This window comes from Lontra canadensis, unplaced genomic scaffold (genome assembly GCF_010015895.1).
Source record: "Lontra canadensis isolate GAN:19392208 unplaced genomic scaffold, GSC_riverotter_1.0 scaffold53, whole genome shotgun sequence".
Classification (NCBI taxonomy): Eukaryota; Metazoa; Chordata; class Mammalia; order Carnivora; family Mustelidae; genus Lontra; species Lontra canadensis.
Genome location: NW_022631047.1, coordinates 8,164,564 through 8,186,266, shown reverse-complemented (window position 1 = coordinate 8,186,266; position 21,703 = coordinate 8,164,564). Strand labels below are relative to the sequence as shown.

The 21,703-nt window shown below is 45.4% G+C and overlaps 1 protein-coding gene and 1 long non-coding RNA gene across 5 annotated transcripts in view; one reads left to right on the top strand and one right to left on the bottom strand.

Moving 5' to 3' along the window:
• The first annotated feature begins 11,745 nt into the window (after window positions 1–11,745).
• The window catches only part of CUNH12orf56 (chromosome unknown C12orf56 homolog), a 92,948-nt gene continuing 82,990 nt past the window's right edge, over window positions 11,746–21,703 (top strand). For all 4 annotated transcript variants that reach the window (XM_032874656.1, XM_032874655.1, XM_032874659.1 and 1 more), the window contains exon 1: window positions 11,746–12,050. In XM_032874656.1, the coding sequence (XP_032730547.1) occupies window positions 11,799–12,050 (252 nt within the window). In that variant the 5' untranslated portion in view covers window positions 11,746–11,798. The remainder of the gene's footprint in view (window positions 12,051–21,703) is intronic.
• The window catches only part of LOC116877744, a 64,254-nt gene continuing 56,539 nt past the window's right edge, over window positions 13,989–21,703 (bottom strand). Inside the window, exon 3 of the long non-coding RNA XR_004384703.1 lies at window positions 13,989–14,166. This is a non-coding gene — a long non-coding RNA (uncharacterized LOC116877744). The remainder of the gene's footprint in view (window positions 14,167–21,703) is intronic.

Below are 21,703 nucleotides of genomic sequence, written 5' to 3'. Positions count from 1 at the left end.
AACATTGTGTATCAAAGTTTTTTCTAATAGGTCACTGAAAGAAAAATCTTGTTTATTGTTTATTTTAATTCTAGTCGAGTTAGCATACAGTGTTATATTAGTTTTAGGAGTACAGTAGCGTGGTCAATAATTCTATATATCACTCACTGCTCATCAAGAAAAGTGCACTCTTAGTCCCCTTCATCAATTTCATTCAACCCTCCATTCACCTCCCCTTTGGTAACTGTCAGTTTGTTCTCTGTTTTTAAGAATCTGTACTTTGGGGCACCTGGGTGGCTCAGTGGGTTAAGCCTCTGCCTCGGCTCAGGTCATGATCTCAAGGTCCTGGGATCGAGTGCCGCATTGGGCTCTCTGCTCAGCGGGGAGCCTGCTTCCCCCTCTCTCTCTGCCTGCCTCTCTGCCTACTTGTGATCTCTCTCTGTCAAATAAATAAATGGAATCTTCAAAAAAAAAGAGTCTGTATTTTGGTTAGTCTCTTTTTTCCCCTTATGTATGTTGGTTTCTTCAATTCTACACAAGAGTGACATCATATGGTATTGTCTTTCTCTGACTGACTGATTTCACTTAGGATAATCCTCTGTTGATCCATCCGTGGGGCTGCAAATGGCAAGATTTCATTCTTTTTATGGCTGAGTAATATTCCACTCTGTGTGTGTGTGTGTGTGTGTGTGTGTGTGTACACACACATCTCTCTCAGCTCATTTAGCACTTTATCAGTGGACACTTGGGTTACTTCCATATTGTGATCTTGTAAATAATGCTGCAAGAAACATGGGGGTGCATGTATGCTTTTGAGTTATTGTTTTAATATGTTTTGGGTAAATACCCAGTAGTGTGGTTGCTGGATCCCAGGGTAGCTCTATTTGTAACGTCTTGAGGACCCTCCATACTGTTTTCCAGAGTGGCTACTGCAGGTTGCCTTTCCACCAACAGTGCACGAGGGTTCCCCTTTGTCCATACCCTCCCACCACCTGCTGTTCCTTGTGCTGTTGATGGGACCCATTCTGACAGTATGTGCTAATATCTCATTATACTTTTGATTTGCATTTCCCTGAGCTTGGGTGATGGTGAACATCTTTTCATGGGACCGTTGGCCATCTGTATTTCTTCTTTGGAGAAATGTCTGTTCATGTCTTCAGGCTATTTTTTAACTGGATTGTTTCTTTTTTGGGTGTTGAGTTTTATCCACTCCACATATTTTGGACACTATCCCTTTACTGCATAAGGACATTTGCAAATATCTTCTCCCTTTCAGTATGTTGTCTTATTATTATTACTTCTTCCTAGTTCTTCTGCCGTGGCGAAATTCTTTATTTTGATACAGTCCCAGTAGTTTATTTTTGCTTTTATTTCCTTTGCCTCAGGAGACAGTCTAGAAAAATGTTGCTTTGGTCCATGTCAAGAAGTTACTGTCAGTGCCCTCTTGTAGGATTTTTATGGTTTCAGGTCTTCCACTGAGGTCTTGAAACTGTTTTGAGCTTATGTGTCTGTATGGTGTAAGGAAGCAGAGTAATTGCATTCTTCCTTGCATAGCTGTTCCAGTTTTCCCAACACTGTTTGTTGTAGAGACTGTCCTTTTCCTTTTCAATACCCTACCTCTTTGGGGAAGATTATTGGCCACATAATTGTGGGTTAATATCTGAGCTTCTATCTTGCTCCCTTGGTCACTGTGTGTATTTTTGTGCCAGTGCCATATTGTTAGGATGACTACAGCTTTGAGGTATAACTTGAAATCTGGAATTATGACTCCTCCAGCTTTGTTTTTCCTCTCAACATTACATTGGCTGTTCGGAATATTTGGTGGTTTCATACAGATTTTTAGGAGTGTTTTCTTGAGTTCTTTTTGCTTAACTTTAATTCAATGAGACAATTTATAGTACATCATTCGTTTCAGATGTAGTGTTCAATAATGGATCAGGTGTGTAAAACACCCAGTGCTCACTGCATCACATGCCCTCCTTAATGTCCATCACCCAGTTACCCCATCTCCCATCCACGTCCCCTCCAGCAACCCTCAGTTTGTTTCTGTAATGAAGAGTGGTTTTTCTCCTTCTCTGATGACTTCCCATTCAGTTTTCCCTCCCTTGCCCTGTGAAGTTCTGTGGTGTTTGCTAGGGTTGGCTAGGCTTAATTTATCGGCCTTTTAATACAAGATGCCCATGCTTAAATAAGACATTGTCTTAAGGGTATTTTACAGTGAGTAAAGGTTAGCATGTAACTCAAATGGTTACAGAGAGGAACCAAATGTTCCAAAGCAACACTTAAGACATTATTTCTTGACATTTATGTTTTGTGGTCAAAATAAATATAAATTGAGTATCTCTGTGACTCTTCTTCCAGATGAATTCGCTGGCCCTATCTTTCTGGTCTTGACTAAAAGCATCTTCTCAGGGGGCTTCCTTAATCAGCCCCTCTGAATAGAATGGCTCTCTTAGCCTTTAGCCTGCATTCCTTCCCATCTTCGATCCATTGATTATATCCCACGCTCTTTGTAAGCCCCAAGGTGGGACTAGAGCCATACATTTGCACTAAGTACTCACTCCATAAATATTTGTTAATTGAACAAGTATGGCTTTCTTTTTAATCAAAAATATCCATGTTTTATCTGTGAATTTTTTTTTTACCATATCAGAATATATTTGGAGAAAGCTATTGCTCCATGAATACACATCTGTCAAGGCTGTGGCTCTATTATATCCTGTGCCTTGCTTCCCTGAGCTAGCTGGAGTGCTCATGACCCATGCATGAAGCTCAGCTTCTAACCTTAGGGGTGAGTTCTGTGAAGGCACTGGGGGGCAAATTGGGGGCGAGTCCTGCTGGACACCACCGTGTCATCTGGGGCCAGATGTGACATGAGCACCCCCTCTTTCCCTAGCTTTTTCCATCTTCCTCTACCCTCTGTCAGCATGTGGGTTTCCCACCAACCCTATCTTTGCAGACAAACTCTGAGAGGGCCCATGGCTTAGGACTCCAATGACATCCCAGAGTCTTGTTATATCCAGTGTCAGAGGTTTCTGGGGCCTGGACATGACCTTATTCATGGAATATGCCCCGTGAGGAGTCTCAGGAGAGTCTGGGAGTCCAGGAAAGATCAATGGGTGGTTGTGGCTGTAGCTCAAGCCACTCTGGGAGATCATGCTGGAGGCCATCTCCCATCTCAGTCTGGCTCTTTTGCTGATTGCCAATGTGACCTAGGAAAGTCACTTCCTCAGAGCTTCCGGCTCATCTTTTCTAAAATGAAGAGTGTTTTTAGATTAATTGGTTCATGCAAGACTATGGAATAAATTCCTAGGAAGTTCTGGGCAGTCTCCAAGATGGATTCTACCTCAGGAGTTCTGACTCCCATCATCCCTGCTCCTATGGAGTTCCCCCAGTGGACACAATGGCTGTTCCTTGGAGATTCCTCAGGACAACACTGCACTAGCACGTGTCTCCAGGGTGTGTCCCCAGGCCATCTGATGTGGCTGAGGGGCCATGAGCAATTCTGAACCCAAAGCAAGGTTTTGGCTGTGGTGTCTTGCACAAAAATAGCAGTGCCTGGGTCAGGCCTTCACTGCAACAGCTGAGCCAACTTAGTGAGGACCTTGCCCAGGACACTAGCCCCATGACACCGTGAGGGACTTGGAGTCCACAGTTAAGTCAGGCAATGCGACAAGGGATTCTACATCAGGGTAGTTGATGCAAGGTATCACTTCCCAGCAAACATGACAAAAAACATTTAAATGACAGAATAGTAAGTAGTTACAGGTACTCTATACTATGGCAGTGATGGGAAAAGTGAAGGATGGGGTCAGAAAGGGGAATGGGAGTTCCAAGAAGCAGGCTGGAGTTGTCAGGGGTTGGGGGTGTCTCCTGAAGGAAGGGATCAGGAGGCTTGTCATGGGTTACAACAGTGCAGCATCAGGATGTGAGCTGGGCCTGACCCAGGACCCTCAGGGGCCCTGGGGGGATTCTAGCTCCAGAGGATCCACAGAAATGCAAATTGGCCTGAGCAGAGCCTTCTGTGGTCTGTCTTCTTGGTTCCTGGGTGTGGCTCCTTCTCTGCTTCTGGAGGCTGTTGATTCTCCTTTGTTTTCCTGGAGCTGCACTATTTTGTGTGGATTCAGGGCTGTTCGTTGACACAAATTCTTCCTGAAAAGAAGCGGAATAGAAGCCATCCTTATTTCCTAAGTAGGCCTGAATAGATTCCACAGTAACAGCCCTGTCCCAGGCCCCTGGGCCTTCATGTGCGTGCCAACTCTGAGATTTTAGAAAACATCTTCTGTTCTTAACAGGTTGAATTAGTTTGGTTTTTAAAAAATTCAGCAAAATCACACTTTTCATCACTTCTACCATTTTCTGCAAACATCGAATGAACAAGGTTGTACAGGATGAAGAATGGGCTTTGCGGCAATGTTTAGTCACTGTTGCCCCCCTGTGGCCACTGTCGAGATAGCATGTGACCGAATATGTTCTGATTTACCAGATTTGAGGGAAAATAAGACAGAAGGTTGGTCCCTGAATTCCTTAGCTCCTCAAAACCATCCTCTAATTTATGGGCAATATTCTAAATCAAGTATATCTTTTTATTTTTTTTATTTATTTTCTTTTTTTTAAAGATTTTATTTATTTATTTGACAGAGATCACAGGTAGGCAGAGAGGCAGGCAGAGAGAGAGGAGGAAGCAGGCTCCCTGCTGAGCAGAGAGCCCGATGCGGGGCTCGATCCCAGGACCCGGGATCATGACCCAAGCTGAAGGCAGAGGCTTAACCCACTGAGCCACCCAGGTGCCCCTAAATCGAGTATATCTTAACTAGATATTAGGGTTAGGGTCAGGGTCAAGTTACAATACATTAACTATGGACAGCTTTTTGTAGGTCAATCTTACCTGCCTAAGGTTTTTTTTTTTTTTTCTTTAAGTACAATGGGAGAGGATATAGTCATCAAAGCACTGAGCATATGACCTGTCCCCGGAAATAGGTCACTATACATAATGATTGTTTCATCTTAGCTGAGGACCAAGAGCTGGTCCTACAGCTACTTGGCAAGTAGCATCTGTGGCCAGCTGGCCATCTCCCTCCAACAGCCACACCCAGCTCAGCTCATCCTCTGCTCTGCTCAAGGGCAGCAAACAGACGGACCAGGTGCAGGTGGGGCTCCCTCCTGTCAGGCATGGTTTGCTTCCGACAGGTATACAAGTGGGCCAGCTCACATGCACGTGACGTGTTCTTTTGGTTCCTTGCTGTCTGCCTCCCCTTTCTGTCAGCCTGGTCCTGAACCTTTAACTCCTGGGAGAACTTGGGTTTTTGCAGATTTCTGTTGACATTTTGATGTCTAGGTCTGTGTTGCCTTTGTTCCCTGTCTTTTGGTCAGAGATTAAGGCAGGAAAAGTCATCCTACTCTGAAAGCAGTGAAAGAAATATCAAGTGTGCTCTGCCCCAGGACCTCGGGCTTGAAAGCAATGGCCAACTACGTACTTCATGTTCTACACAATCAGCTTTAGGAACTCATAGGTGCATGAGACATGTAATCATACTGAAAGAAATCTTGTTACTGAACTTTTGCCTTGCAGAAGACAGTTTAGGGACACCGCCCCTCACCCACGCTGTCATTTCTGGTCTGGCCACTGCCCAGTCACACTGACACATGTAGCCACACAAGGGCACAGCTGTGACATCCTCCTGGAGCACCCCTGGTCCTCTTGCCCCCCCGATCTGGCCAACCCTGCACACCCCCAGTCTTCCCGAGCATCCCCCGTCGTGACACAGCTGTGATCACCCTCCTGGAGTATTCCCCGTCCACCTACCCCCAGTTGTGGCCAACCCTGCACATCCCCTGTCCTCCTGAGTGTCCCCTGTAGTGGCACTTGTCACACAAGGCTGTTCTCTAGCTCTGTCCTTTCTGCTTGGAGTAGATCTTTCTCACAGATTCCTGGCTGGATGATTGGTGAATGAATGGTTTCAGGATCTTTTGTCCTGGAACAGCAGGCGTCCTTCAAAACCCTGATGGGCAGGGAGAGTCTCTGTCCCTCTCTGTGCCCCAGGCTCAGTGGATCATAATGTCCAGGACAAGGGATTTGGAAGTCCTCCCAGAGGAAGTTTGTTCTATGAAGGTGGCTTCCTTCTGAGATCATTATGAAAGCACATTGCGTGGACATTCCTGTGGGACAGAAATCATGCTACTGTATTGTATTCTCCTTGCACACGGTGGCTAACAAAGAGGAAACACACGCTCACACTCACAAGTTCACACTTACACCTCCATTTCTGAGCATCACTGCCATGTAATCGACAGTGAATTCTCATTGGGCTGCAGACCTGTAGATGCGTCATTCAGGTGTCAATAGAGGAGGCATGACATGGTGTTCTGGCTAAGAGGATGGAAGTCCTTGCCTCTGGGGGTGAAGAAATTAGAATTTACCCAGAAGGCGCTACATTCTACTCAAGGAGGGGACATGATCCTGAGACTGGAGATCGGCACAGACTTCTTTGATCTTCTGGGATCTTCTGGGATGTATCTTTTAATAAAACGAGTATTAATTTCTGATAGTAAGTGGGTCGAAGGTGCTGGCTTAGCACCTAGCACCTCAGTCCCAGCGCCTGAGGACAACTGTACTACTCTGCAGAGCCATGAGAAGGAACAAGGTGGATGGACACTGGTCTGGAGTGCACAAGGGAAGGGTGCTGGGGTGGGGCGGTGAGGGGTTGGGGATAATAGGCCAAGATGTATCTCCAACTTATCTAGGTTCAAGAAGGTGTGGGGAATCCTTGGCATTTCACCGTCCATCATTTTGCAGATGGAGAATATGTCTTTTGCATGGAGTATGGCAAGACTTGTTCCAAGTATTCTCTAGTTGGTACAGAAGTCGGGGAGACAGCACCCTCCACCTGCCAGGACAGGCGTGAGAGGCTGAGTGCTCTCAAGAAGGTGTCTGGCTTTTGCAGGGCTGTCAGCTTGCACACAGGACTGACGAGGACAGTCACAGCTTTGTTCTGAGGATGGAATATTGGAAGAATGCGGTGCTCTGTGTAATCCGTGTGGCTCCGGGATCCCCAGTCTGGAGAGCTTGGGAGCCAGGACTCTGGGACAGAAGTATGTGGTTAGGGCCTAGGGCATGGCAGGCCTAATGTGCAGACGCTGATTCAAGCTCCCTGGGGTCTGTGTTTAGGGCAGCTGTCAAGCTGTGGCTCAGGCTTGAGTTTGTATCCATGGAGGACCTCCAAGTGGGGGTGCCCTCAGGCGGTAGTGCAGGTTTCTCCTAATCTGGGGGTTTTGTGCAGCTCCACAGGGCACAGTTTCCTTCTGGAGGGCAGGCAGAGTCCTGTGGTATGGCTCCAGAGTCCCCAGTCTGGAGGGCTTGTGGGCCAGGACTCTGGGACCAAAATCTGAAAACACAAGCTAGGGTTAGGGATAGGGCCTAGGGCATGGCAGGCCCATTTTGCAGAGGCTGAGGTGAGCTCCCTGGGATCTGAAATTAGGGCGAGTGTCGGGTGGTCACTCAGGCTGGAGTTTGTGACTATGAGGGCTGCTGAATGTGCGGGAGAACTCAGGGGGCCATGAAGGTTTTTCCCACTCTGGGGGTCTGGTGCAGTTTCAAATAGCATGGTTGCATTCTGAGAGACAGGAGGAGTCCTGTTTTGTAGCTCAGGGTCCCCCAGATGGAGGGATTCGACACCAGGCCTCTGAGGACAGATGCTTGGAAAACCCAAGCTAGGATTAGGGTAAGGGCCTAGGGGTATGGCAGGCCCTATCCGCTGGCTGTGGGATGAGCTACATGGGTGGCTGAGGGGAGGGCGGGGCTTAGGCTGAGTGTCAGAATGTTCATTAGTGTCCATGGGGGGCATCTGAAAGTGGGGGTGTCCTCGGGGGCCGAGCAGGTTTCTCCTAATTTGGGATTTTGTGCAGCTCCATAGGGCACGGTTTCCTTTTGGAGGGCAAGCAGAATCTTGTGGTGTGGCTCCAGAGTCCCCAATCTGGAGGGCTTGTGGGCCAGGACTCTGGGGACTGAAGTCTGAAAACACAAGCTAGGGTTAGGGATAGGGCCTAAGGCATGGGAAGCCCGATCTGCAGATGCTGAGGTGAGCTCCCCAGGATCTGAAGTTAGGGTGGGTGTCAGGCAGTCACTCAGGCTGGAGTTTGTGTCCATGAGGACCGCCAAATATGGTGCTGGCCTCAGGGGGTGAAGGAGGTTTATCCCGCTCTGGGGGTTTTTCGCAGCTCCAAATAGCAAGGTTTCATTCTGGGGGACAGGACATACTCAGAGGTCCCCCACATGGGGGGGATTCAAGACCAGGCCTCTGGGTATGGATGCCTGAAAACCCAACCTCGGGTTAGGATTAGGGCCTAGGGGCATGGCAGAACCGATCTGATGGCTCTGGAGTGAGCTACCCAACGGGCTGAGATGAAAATGAGGCTCAGGCTGAGTTTCACAATGCAGGTTTGTGTCCAGGGCTGCCTCCAAAAATGGGGGTTGCCTCAGGGGCAATGAAGGTTTTCCCTACTCTGAGGGTTTCACACAGTTCCAAATAATAAGGTTTCCTTCTTGGGGTCAGAAGGAGTTCTGTATTGTGGCTCAGGGGTCCCCCACACGGAGGGATTCGACACCGGGCCTCTGGGGATGGATGCCTGAAAACCCAAGCTAGGGTTAGGATTAGGGCCTTGGGGCATGGTGGGACAGATCTGCTGGCCCTGAGGTGAGCTATCCTGGGCGATCAGGTTGGGGTGGGCTCAGGCTGAGTGTCAGAATGTGCAGTGTCCACATCAGGCCTCCAAATGTCAGGGTGACATCAGGGTCCTTGTAGGCTTCACCTAATCTGCGGTTTTGTGCACCTCCATAGGGCACGGTTTCCTTCTGGATCGCAGGCGGTGCCTTGTGGTATGTTTCTGGAGTCCCCAGTCCGGAGGGCTTGTGGGCCAGGACTCTGGGGACTGAAGTCTGAAAACCCATGCTAGGGTTAGGGATAGGTTCTAGTGCATGGCAGGCCCAATCTGCAGATGCTGAGGGGAGCTCCCTGGGATCTGAAGTTAGGGTAGGTGTCAGTCTGTGGCTCAGGCTGAAGTTTGTGTCCATGAGGGCCGCCGAATTAGGAGATGGACTCAGGGGGCCATGAAGTTTTTTCCCGCTCTGGGTGTTTCGCACAGCTCCAAATAGCAAGGCCTCATTCTGGGGGACCAAAGGAGTCCTGTTTTGTGGCTCAGGGGTCCCCCATATGGAAGGAATCAAGACAAGGCCTCTGGGTATGGATGCCTGAAAACCCACCCTAGGGTTAGGATTAGGGCCCGGGTCATGGCAGGCCCATCCTGCTGGCTCTGGGGTGAGCCCCCCAGGGGATTCAGTTGAAAATGGAGCTCAGGCTGAGGGTCACAATGCGGGTTTGTATCCAGGGCGACCTCCGATAGTAGTCATGGCCTCAGGGCCCATGAAGTTTTCTCCTACTCTGAGTGTTTTACCCAGTTCCAAATAGCAAGATTTTCTCCTGGGGAGCATCAGGAGTTCTGGTTTTTGGCTCAGGGGTCCCCATATGGAGGGATTCAATGCCAGGCCTCTGGGGATGGATGCCTGAAAACCCAAGCTAGGGTTAGGGATAGGGCCTAGGGCATGGCAGGTCCGATCTACAGACGCTGAGGCGAGCTCCCTGGGATCTGAAGTTAGGGCAGGTGTTGGGCGGTCACTTAGGCTGGAGTTTGTGTCCATGAGGGTCGCGGAATGTGCGGGTGATTTCAGGTGGGCCATGAAGGTTTATCCTGCTCTGGATCTATCCCCTCCATGAACACCCTTTCCTGCAATCTGAACTTTATTGTTACCTTGGCAACAGTAGAGAACACTAAGTGCCTGGAAACCATGACACTGCCTTTTCTGTCTGCCACAAAACTGAAAGTTTAACTGAGGTCACCTTAGCCACCAACCCTTTCGTCAAATACCCTTCTGCATGCGCTTCCTCTTAATGTTTGTCAAGTCCAGTGGCCTTATCACCAAGCGGATAGGTCAGGTGTACTGTCTCTTCTAGATAGGTCAGGTGTACTGTCTCTTCTAGTTCTGCTGGTGTTATTCTGTATCTGTTAGTCCCGCGGACGGAGCAACAGCCTGATGGACACTAAAGAGCAACTTAAGAGTGAGGTCTTTCCCCTTCAGTGGGCTTCACATTTCACTTCTGACCTAGCCATTCACCTCCGAACGGTTCTTTTTTTTTTTAATTAAAGATTTTATTTATTTGACAGAGATGACAAGTAGGCAGAGAGGCAGGCAGAGAGAGGTGGGAAGCAGGCTCCCCGCCAAGCAGAGAGCCCGATGTGGGGCTCGATCCCAGGACCCCGAGATCATGACCTGAGCTGAAGGCAGAGGCTTTAGCCCACTGAGCCACCCAGGCGTTGGCAGCTCCTTGGCAAAGGTAAAAGGCCTTTCCTTTCTGTTGGTTTGACACAGTAAACTGTTTCCAGTGGTTTAGACGGGGGATAGTCTTTATTTTAGAGGAAACAGTCCACGTCTCTGGGGCCCCCTTCTTATCCACCTTTGAAGTTAGGAAGAGTCAGACAGATCTCTGTTCAGATTATTAGGAAAACTTGGAATGCTAGTCATTTAAGATTTTGTCAGCAGGTGGCACTTCTCTCCTTAGTCACTAAATACAATCTCTCCAATAAAAGAAATACTGCTTTCCTTGGCTTCTACTGAGTTCCTCAGAATTGGTTAGCCACCCCAACATTTCTCCCCAGTTCCTTTTCACAGTGATTTAGTCTACAGTATCTCTTTATGTATTTTAATTTTATACTTTTCCCATGAGATTTGAAATTGTTTATAGCATACAGTGTACAATGGCAAAATATGAGGAGGAGAACAGGAACTGCAATAAAGAATACACAATTTGGTTCCGAGTTGTGGGTAACTGGAGCAAAAATACACACAAATGTGTACCATTCCTCTGGAAGAATGGGCAACAGGAATGACTTTTCTAATTTTCAATGAATTTGAAATTAAAATGAAAGTTGTTACCTGGGGTTGTTAGAGACAAGTTTCTGCTATGCCCTTCTCATCACGCTAACCTAATTTATAGTGACTCCTGATCTGTAAAAAAGGAAGCAGCACTTTTAAGGGTGCACAATTAGCATCCCTCCTTTTCAGGAGGAATTCCTCCAATTCAGCTTTTCAAGATGCCAGCCTCAACCATTCATTCATCCTACAAAGATTAAGCTCTGATGGTCTACGGGGCTTTTCCCTGGACCTTGGGAAGACAAGCATTACCCCTAAGGCTTGGGCGTGCCAAATCAATTTATAAGATTTCCTTCAGAGAGAGCGCTTTCTAGTTGGAGAAAAGATCTACGTTTATACCCATTAATAACTAGAAGGCTGTATCAGGCAATGCTACAATCAAGTGCTAAATCTGTGTGATTGGTCTTCATAGGATTCTAGGGTTGTTCTGCCTATTTAAAAGAAATCGGTAAATTTCAACGCGTTTCTAACAGAAACCCAGTTTGAAATTGTGGGTTCCCTTATCAATACCGGCTGTTAGAAACGGCGTGGTCCTCGACAGCCGAGGCAGGCGGGGGTGCTGGGGCTGCTGTGAGCAGAGGGCGAAGAGAGCCCCTCCATACCCGCCCCGCAGCCCGCGGGCTGCTCGATGACGATTCACCCGAAGCTCCTCGCCCCGCCCACTGTTGGACCCGCACCCAAGTTCGCGGCCCTGCGCCCGCCCCGGGGAGGTGGCGGCGTCGGTGGGGCGGGCGGCTTTGTGGCGCGCGCGGGTTCCAACGCAGGCGGCGCGGAGGCGGGGCCGGGCCGAGGCGTCCACCGCTCCCGGCACTGGGCAGGGCTTCGGGCGCCGCGCATGGCCGGCCCCGCAAGGTCTGGCTTCCCCTCGCACACGAATAGCCGTCTGGACGCGTTCCTGCGGAGGCAGCTGCCCCCCGAGGTCTACGACGCCATCCGCGCCTACGAGCCGTGCATCGTGGTGTCCGAGTCGGAGAAGCACGCCTTAAAGTACGTGGTGCTCAGCGATCGGCTCATCTACCTGACCGAGAACCCGCCCAAGTCCATCCGGCGAGCCCTGGCGCTGCGGGACGTCGAGGCCATTGACCTGGTGAGGAGCGCGGGCAGACAGGCGGGCTCGTGAGAACTCCCCTCTTGGGTCCCCCAATTCCAGCCCTCAGTATGCAGGAAGAGGGAGGAGGAGGCAGACCTTCCCCATCCCTCCCTGGATTCCCGTACTTTTTAAAAAAAACTTACTTTAGGACTAGAAGCCACAGGAAAACTGTGGATTGCTTTATGTACTCCGAATAAAGATACCTTGCCCCTTCTCATCATGTGTACTGGTCATCCCTTGTGCCCCCCAAATAGGGCTATCTGTGTGAGAACATAGCCCCCTATAAAAATTATGCTTTAAAGTCACTTTTTTCGTTCATTAAGCGCCTAGCCTGTGCCAGTCCCTTGTTCTAGACACTGAGGATGCAAAAATGAAATAGGGCCCCTTCCCAGAAGCTGCTGTGGGAGAGAAAAAAAAGCCCCAAATAATGCAAATAAATGCAGTGTACTAAGTACTATTATGTCTTGTTTACTTTTTTATCAACAGTGCTTAGAGCGCGTTAGGTGCTGGATAGGAGTAAGTGAGTGAATGAATGAATGGATGGGATGAGCACAGGACCCCCGGCAATCTCAGGAAGGTCACTTGATCCAAACTAGACTTCAAAACTTCTTGAAGAAGATATAGTCTGGCACACACACGCCTTGTCCCAGTTTTTAGTGTGCTGCTACTGTATTCCTTTCCTTCAGGAATAAATTTACTTTATAAACCAGCAACACATTGGAAGCAGTCTCTTCTCCAATTACAGTTTTTTTCCCCCTTGGCTCCCTTTAATCTGAGCTGTTGTCCAGATGTGTTCCTTTTTCCACTGGGGACAGGTGTCTAGCCTCATCTCCCATCTCCACCCCCCTCCCCTTAGTCTCTGCATCTCCCAAAGGAGAAATTGGCGAGACTTGGTGGGGCTGTTTTGCCAAGACAAGCATAACTTGTTTGGAACACATCTGTAAGAAAAGGTTACAATTTAGTGAAAAGAAAAAAGCTTTTATTTTTTTCTCCTTAAAATATCTCTGTGGTTGGGGCACCTGGGTGGCTCAGTGGGTTAAAGCCTCTGCCTTCGGCTCAGGTCATGATCCCAGGGTCCTGGGATCGAGCCCCGCATCAGACTCTCTGCTCAGCAGGGAGACTGCTTCCTCCTCTCTCTCTACCTGCCTCTCTGCCTGCTTGTGATTTCTGTCTGTCAAATAAATAAATTTAAAAAAAATCTAAAAAAAAAAAAAATCTCTGTGGGCTAATATCACTACGTAAATTTACTTGTGGTTTTTTTTTTTTTTTGGGTAAAAGTTGGAAGCAAAAGTGCTTTTTTCCTATTTTCATTCCCTTGAAATAAAAATTTTAAAAATGTATATCCTTTATCAAATGCTTTTTAAAACATTAAATGTTTAGCTTTTTCTACTGTCTGCAGTGTAAACATTTATTGTTTTGACAAAATGAAATGATTTTAGGATATTGTTACTTGCCCTGACAAGAGAGTATATGTATTCCAACTGTTATATATTGTTCTTTCTGAGCTGTCAGAATCTGAAAAGTACAGTAAAGTTTCCTAGGCCTCCAAGCCAAGAATCTTCCCCAGAGGTATACCAATTCATCTGGTAATCCTTTATGTACAAAATTTACCTTTCAAAAAAAAAAAAAAAACTTTCAGGCATATAGAGGAATGTGTAAAGGAGCTGAACAAGTCTAAGATTTCAGCATTGTTGACAGACTGGCTGTCCATCTTGCACAATAGAGTTATGTTAGGAAGAATAATGGCCCCCAACGGATATCCCTGGACCCTGTAAATATGTCACATTACATGGCCAAGAGGAATTAAAGTTGCAAATGCAATTAAGGTTGCTTGCTCATCAGCTGACTTTAAAATAGGGGTATTAAAAAAAAACAGTGTCCAATAAACAAACCAAAAAGAAAGAAGAAAAGAAAAGAAAAAGATAAGAAAAAAGAAAAGAAGGCAGGCAAAATAAGTAAGTCAAATAGGGAGATTTTGGATTACCTGGGTGGGCCCACAGTTGTCACAAAATCCTCAAAAGTGGAAAAGGGAGGCAGAGTGCTGCAGCACAACAGATTTAGTTCTGAAGGTGGAAGGGGCCGGAAGCCAAGGAATCTGGGCAGCCTGTAGAAGCTGGAAAAGGCAGGAAACAGGTTTTCTCCTAGAGCATCCAGAAGGAGTGCATTCCTCTTGACACCTTGATTTTAGCCCTGTGAGACCCATTTTGGACTTCTGACCTCCAGAACTATTAGAGAATAAATTTGTGTTGTAGAATGCCACACGTTATGTGGTACTATGTTACAGCAGCAAATGAATACAGAAATGTTTCTTATTAATGTTGTTTGTTTGTTTATTGAGGGAGAGAGAGAGAGCTCCTGTCTGGGGGAGTGGGGGCAGGGGTTGGGGGCTGGGGGTGGAAGGAGGGCAGAGGGAGAGGGAGAGAGAAAATCTTAAGCAGGGTCCACACCCATTGAGGAGCCCAACTCAGATCTCAGTCTTACAACCCTGAGACCATGACCTGAGCTGAAAACACAAGTCTGACACTTAACTGACTGAGCCACCCAGGTGCCCCATCCTATTAATGTTGTTTAAAATGGGTTATCATTGGGGCGTGTGGGTGACTCAGTTGGTTAAGCATGAGACTCTTGGTTTCGACTCAGGTCATGATCTCAGGGTTGTGAGATTGAGACCTGAGTTGGGCTCCCCACTCAGCAGGGAGTCTGCTTGGGACTCTTACTCTCTGCCCCTTCCCCTGCCCTCTCTCTTTCTCCCTCTCTCAAATAATTAAAGAAATCTTTTTTAAAAATTGGTAATCAGGGGCGCCTGGGTGGCTCAGTTGGTTGAGCAGCTGCCTTCAGCTCAGGTCATGATCCCGGACTTCCAGGATCGAGTCCCGCATCGGGCTCCCAGCTCCCTGGGGAGTCTGCTTCTCCCTCTGACCTTCTCCTCTCTCATGCTCTCTCTCACTCATTCTCCCTCAAATAAGTAAATAAAATCTTTAAAAAATAATAATAAAAAATAAAAATTGGTAATCATTTTTAAACAATATTGTTTCAGTGAGAAATAAATATAATCAAGTTGAGTACAAATGCCTTAACCATCTCTTTTCCTGAGGCTTTGTAAAATAATTCTAGCATTATTATAGTTCAGTGCCTTGGACAGCTTTGCAGGTGAGTGACATATAGGTATCAGAAAATTGCTGGTAAAGGTACTAGGTATAGTACCAATTAGTAGCCACAGGTGGAGTTGACTAACCATCCCTCTATGAACATTAAATCCTCACTTAATAGCACAATGGGGAGAATTTTCCTGATTTCGGTGTTATATGTCATATATTTGTCTCTTATCCATGCTAACACAGTCACTTCAATTACATGATTTTTTAAAATTTAAATTTTATTTATTTGACACAGAGAGATAGCAAGAGAGGGAACACAAGCAGGGAGAGTGGGAGAGGGAGAAGGAGGCTTCCCTCGGACCAGGGAGCCTAATATAGGGCTCAATCCCAGGACCCTGGGACCCTGGGACCACAGGACCTGAGCCAAAGGCAGAGGCTTAACGACTGAGCCACCCAGGCGCCCTCAATTACATGATTTCAGTGCCAGGCAGCTTTGTTTTTTAGAACCAGTTCCTCCTTCCTTGAAAGATAAACTGTTTACTCTCCTTTTTTATTTATTTATTTATTTTTTTAGGGCGCTGTCCTCCTTCTAAGGCCATCTCTTTAGACATCCTTTTCCATTCTCAAAGGTTTTCTCATCTTACTGTACACATTTGGTTATTTAACTTTCAGCCAGTTCAGGTTCCCATTCTGCCTTTGTTCTAGCTGTCATGGTAATAAAGCCCCTAAGCCAACGCATCCTTTATTACCTCTGCGCCCCAGCCCTCCCGGTTCCATGTTCGATCAGATTTCTTATTTATTTCATGACACATTTTGCGGTTACAACACTTCAGAATATAATTTGCAAACATGCAGATAAAATTCCACTCTCTTCCCTTCCAAAAGAAAAATGGAAGGTAAAAGCAACAAAAAAATTAGGCTAGAACTTGGCATTGGATAAAACTGAGATTTCCTTCCCAGCAAAGATGAGCTTAAAGCACACGGGGAGATCTCCATTGGTGTTTGATATGGTTCATCTCCTAAAACAAAGAGTTTCTAAGGTTGCTAGGGCAGAGCTTTTATTAAAAGGCTGATATTTTCTTTAACAGTTACTTTTGGAAGAATCCTCTAGCGTTCTGCTCTTGTGGGCATCAAAACATTTCTTTAAACTCTTCTAAGATTAAATACGTATTTTTTAAGTGCAAGAAGCTACTACCCAGAAGTGAATTTTCTATGAATTCACTCATCTTCAATGCCATACCATCACCTACCAAGAAAAACAAATCTGTCAAATCCAGCAGCCTTCACCTCTTAACCTCTTACCTGTCTTTCTTCACCTCTTCACCTCTTAACATCTTACCTGTCTTTGTCCTTGTATTTTCACCACTCCTTCCAGGGAGTATGGGCTCTCCAGCCATCCCAGGCTCCATGTGGCTTCCCGACTGGGCAACAAATGTATGTTTTACATCCTGGCCTGTTGCTCATGGTGAACATGTTCTCCCCCTTCAAGGTCATTCATATCATCATATTTATAATCCTCCTCTTCCTCTCCTCCTCTCTCTCTAAAACATGTAAAAACAAGGGTTCCTGGCTGGCTCAGTCAGTAGAGCATGTCACTCTTGATCTCAAGGTTGTGAGTTTGAACCCCATGATAGGCACAGGGTTTACTTAAAAAATAAAAAAAAGTAAAAACATCTTGGCTTGAACAGAAACAGGTCACAGACTGTGAATTAAAAGGGCTCCACGAGTTTGCCAACTGATCCCCACTTTGCCCACTTCTGTATTCAGAGCTGACATGTTTCTAGGCTAAGCCCATCATTCTTTCTCTGGGTTTTTCCTTGGCTAGGCCACGAGGCGGGACTCTTGGCCCATTTTGTTCCCTGCTGTATCTCTGGTTCCTAGAACACTGCCTGGCACAGAGGAGATGGTCAATAACTATTTGTTAAAAACTCGGGGCACATGAGTGGCTCAGTGGGTTAAGCCGCTGCCTTCGGCTCAGGTCATGATCTCGGGGTCCTGGGATCGAGCCCCACATCGGGCTCTCTGCTCAGTGGGGAGCCTGCTTCCCTTCTCTCTCTGCCTGTCTCTCTACTTGTGATCTCTGTCTCTGTCTCTCTCTCTCTGCACCAAATAAATAAATAAAATCTTAAAAAAAAAAACAAACTCAACATGATCTGTTTCTCCATTTATTAACTGCCATACACATTGGGGGGCATTTAATAATTCATTTCTTAATAATACGTTTTCATTCAGCTTTTGCTCTCTACCTGTGTAGACTTGGTCTAGTTATTTACCTGCTAGTCTGCACCTTCATTCCTCATCTGTAAAATGGAGATAACAGCGCCTTCCTTAGAGTTTACATCAATAAATGTAACACACTTAAAAGAGTACTTGGCACATGGTAAGAGCTACTACATGTTACTATTGATAACCTTTATTCATACATAGTAAGTCTATTAAGGCTCACAGTGAATCTGTAATATAGATATTATCTTCTCTTATTATATTAGGGCACTTGAATTTAGGAAATTTAGCAAACTGGAAAGAAAATAACTTTTTTTTTTGAGCACTGATTATATATTCAGGGTTTTAAATACATTATCTCATTTATCCTTCTTGAAAATCTGCCCAGTAGGTTTGTCAGGTTTAATATGTCCAAAAACAGAATTCCTGATCTTCACCCTCCAAATCTGTTCCTTTTCCTTTAGCTTTCCTTATTTTAGGAAGTAACATCTTCCATCAGCTTTAATTTTCTCACTCCCCACATCCAACAATCAGTATATCTCCTTGATTTGTGTAGAGGAGGAAAAAGTTTCCCTTGATCCTCTCAGGGTTCCTGGCTGGGTCTGAATATTAAACTGACAAAGGCAGATTAACAGGAGAAAAGCCTACAAATTTATTTAATACAAATTTTACATGACATGGAAGCCTTTATAAGGAAATGGAAGACCTGAAGAAATAAATCTATGTGTGTTTAATATTAGGTTTGATGAAGAATAGAGAGTCATGGAAAAGTGGGATAGTACAGAAAAGGGGGTATGACTAAGAATAATAAACTAGGGAAAACTAGCAAGAGCTGTTTGGATTCCTCTCACTGTCCTGTCTTGTGTACAGGGAGGGCACCTCTCTTAGACCTGCTTCAAGGGAGCAGGGTGGAGAAAGGTCAGAGAGAATTTCCTGCATATGCTGTTTTCTCAAATTCTTTCAGCTCAAAATATTCAGTATACCAAGGTGCTATATTTTGGGGGAGTGTGTTCTGAACCTTGTCACTTCTCATCCAAAATGTATTCAGCCATGACCTTTCTTGTTGCTTCTACTTATGCCACTTATCCAATCCCTTATCTAGACCATTGGAGTTGCCTCTAAACTCATTCCTCCATCTAGCAGTTGGGATGATCTTTTTAAACATAAATGGTAAATTAAGTTATATCATTCTTCTGTTTAAAAATCTCCATTAGCTTTCAAATTCTTTATTGCCTATCAGAGCCTCCATGATAACTCCTTTATCTCTGACTTATCTCTCATTCTTCTCTAAACTCTTTATGTTCTTTACTGCCTCAGGGCCTTTGTACATGCCATCCTAGCCAGAACACTCTTCCTCCAGATCTTCAGAGGATTGATTCCTTCTTATCAGTCATGTTTCCAAATTCAGCATCACCTCCAGAGGGATGCCTCGCATGACCACCCAATCTAAAGTACCATTCTTATGTCACACTCATCATATCTGTTGGCTTCCAAGCACTTATCACTATCGGCATTGTAAGATTAATCTGTTTAATGACTTATAATTGTGTATCTTTCATACAATGTAAGCTCCATGAGGTCATGTCTGTCTTGTTCATCCCTGGGTCGCTGTGCATGCATCATATTACCTGACACACAGTAGATTATCAATAACTATTTGTCAATTAGAAGAATGAATAAATGAATAAACAGATGTTCAGATACATCATATCATTTACCTCTCAGAGGGAGAGATCCTCTTTCCTTATTCCAAGTGTTGAGAGACCCTGGAGACTTGACAATCTGTCGCATAGGCAGTTAGTGGAAGGGCCAGAGTAAATGCTCCCAGGTCTCTTAATGCTCCTGTTCAGCATTTTTCTTGTTTCCTTTGTGCTTGTATGAGATGATCTCTGTGTTGTTTACCTGAGTCCTGCATTTTGGTAGGATGAGTTAGATAAGAGGAGACCATAATATGGATGCTTCTTTTCTTCTCTAGCATGTTTTGTTTTTTTTTTCCTGTTTTGATTCATTTGCAGCCTTTCAAAACTCTCACTGTGGAAGGAAGAAAGAGGTGGCAACCTCTTATCTATCATTTTGGTTTCTTAATAGGTTGTTTGCATAGAATAGTTTGGATATTGTATTTGAATGCTGAGAGACTCCATGAGGGCAACATTTCATCAGTTTGATTCACTGATGTACCCCCAGCACCCAGAATGATAGTGGACTGATCAAGATAGCCCAGGTTAAGCTTCACTAACAAAACCCACCAAAGTCTTTAGTGCTTTAACACAACATAATCTGTCTCATTCAAGTGACTTGTCCATTGTGGACTGGCAAGAGGCTCTATTCATCTTAGTCACAAGATATGTGATACTTAGTTACACCTCTTAGTTTCAGGGCACCATCTCAGCACATGCTTACTTAATCACCATGGCAGAGGGAAATTAACTTGCCAAATCCTGTACCAATTTTAAGTGGGCTCCACACACAGCAGAGCCCAATGTGGGACTTGAACTCATGACCCTGAGATCAAGACCTGAGCTGAGATCAAGAGACAGACACTTAACCACATACTTAACTAATTAAGCCACGCGGGCACCCCAATTATGTACTGATTTTTAAGATTCTACCCACATGTCACTTCTCACATTTCATTGGCCAGAGTCAGACACATGGCCCACACCTAACTTAAAAGGGGGAGAAAAGGGGCACCTGGGTGGCTCAATCAGTTAAGCATATGCCTTCCCCTCAGGTCATGATCCCAGGTTCCTGAGATCAAGCCCTGTGTTGGGCTTCCCATTCAGCAGGGAGCCTGCTACTCCCTCTCCCCCTGCCCTTCCCTTTCTCTCTTCTGCTCTCTCAAAAAAAAATAAATCTTTTAAAAAAGGCGGGGCGGGGGGAATGTGATCCTACTATATATACATTCCATGTGTCTGCAAGAGAGAATAGGAATATTTGTGAACAGCTCTAACATCTACCTCAAATTACTGAGTGCTTACTGTTTGCTACTCAGCCTCTAAGTGCTTAACTTGGAACAACTAATTTATCTTTACAATAATCCCAGGTAATATTGTTAGCTTAGCTTTAGCTTAGCTTTACAGATAAAAAACCTGCCTGAATTATAGAGAACTTAAGCAATTTACCCAAGATCATTCTCTAAGTGGCAGAACCAGAATTTGAACCCTAGTAGTTTGGCTCCAGAACCAATGCTTTGACTCTATAGATACAGCTGCCTCAGTCATAGCAGGTCATTAATTTAAAAAAAAAAAAAAAAAAGGTTATCCAGGAGACTCTAAGCTTTTGAAAACAGAAACTCCATCTTACATTTTGCATGTTTCAGTTTTGCACCTTGCGGTAGGAACTCAAAAGTATCTATGATGTGCTGAACTGGATGAATTAGAAACTAGATAATTAACTGCTAAAAGCCTAGGGTGCTTTTATTCTCTGAAATTAAAGTGGATAGAAAAAAATCTGAACCAAGACTATGAAGTCAAGACTAAGGGTAAGATAAATATAGAATTGTTCACAAAGGGCACCTGGTGGCTCAGTGGGTTAAGCCTCAGGTCATGGTCTGAGAGTCCTGGGATTGAGCCCTGCATCGGGCTCTCTGCTCAGCAAGAAGCCTGCTTCCCCCTCTCTCTCTGCCTGCCTCTCTGCCTACTTGTGATCTCTCATTCTCTGTCAAATGAATAAATAAAATCTTTAAAAAACAAACAAAACAAAAAAAGAATTGTTCACAAAATATAGAAAACAAGGGGTGCCTGTGTGGCTCAGTTGGTTAGGCATCTGACACTTGATTTTGGCTCAGGTCTTGATCTCAGGGTCCTGGGATGGAGCCTTGCATCAGGCTCCGAGCTCAGTGGGGAGTCTGCTTCTCTCTCTCACTTGGCCTCTTCCCCACTTTCTCAAATAGATCTTTTTTATTTTTATTTATGTATTTATTTATTTGACAGAGAGAGAGAGAGACAGCGAGAGAGGAAACACAAGCAGGGGGAGTGGGAGAGAGAGAAGCAGGCTTCCTGCTGAGCAGGGAGACCAATGTGGGGCTCCATCCCAGAACTCTGGGATCATGACCTGAGCCAAAGGCAGACACTTAACGACTAAGCCACCCAGGTACCTCTCAAATAAAAAATCTTAAAAAAACTTAGAAAAAAATGAATTAACGAGTGTCAACTATACTTCAATTAAAAAACAAAATGTAAGGGATATCCCTTTGCATTTTAGAAGTAGTATTTTGATAAAAGTAAGAGAACTCATTACCAGTTGCAAATATAAATATGACAACTGATGTAGATCCGTTCATGAGTGATACATTATTTTAGAGGTAGTCAAAGAACTTAAAGATATTTT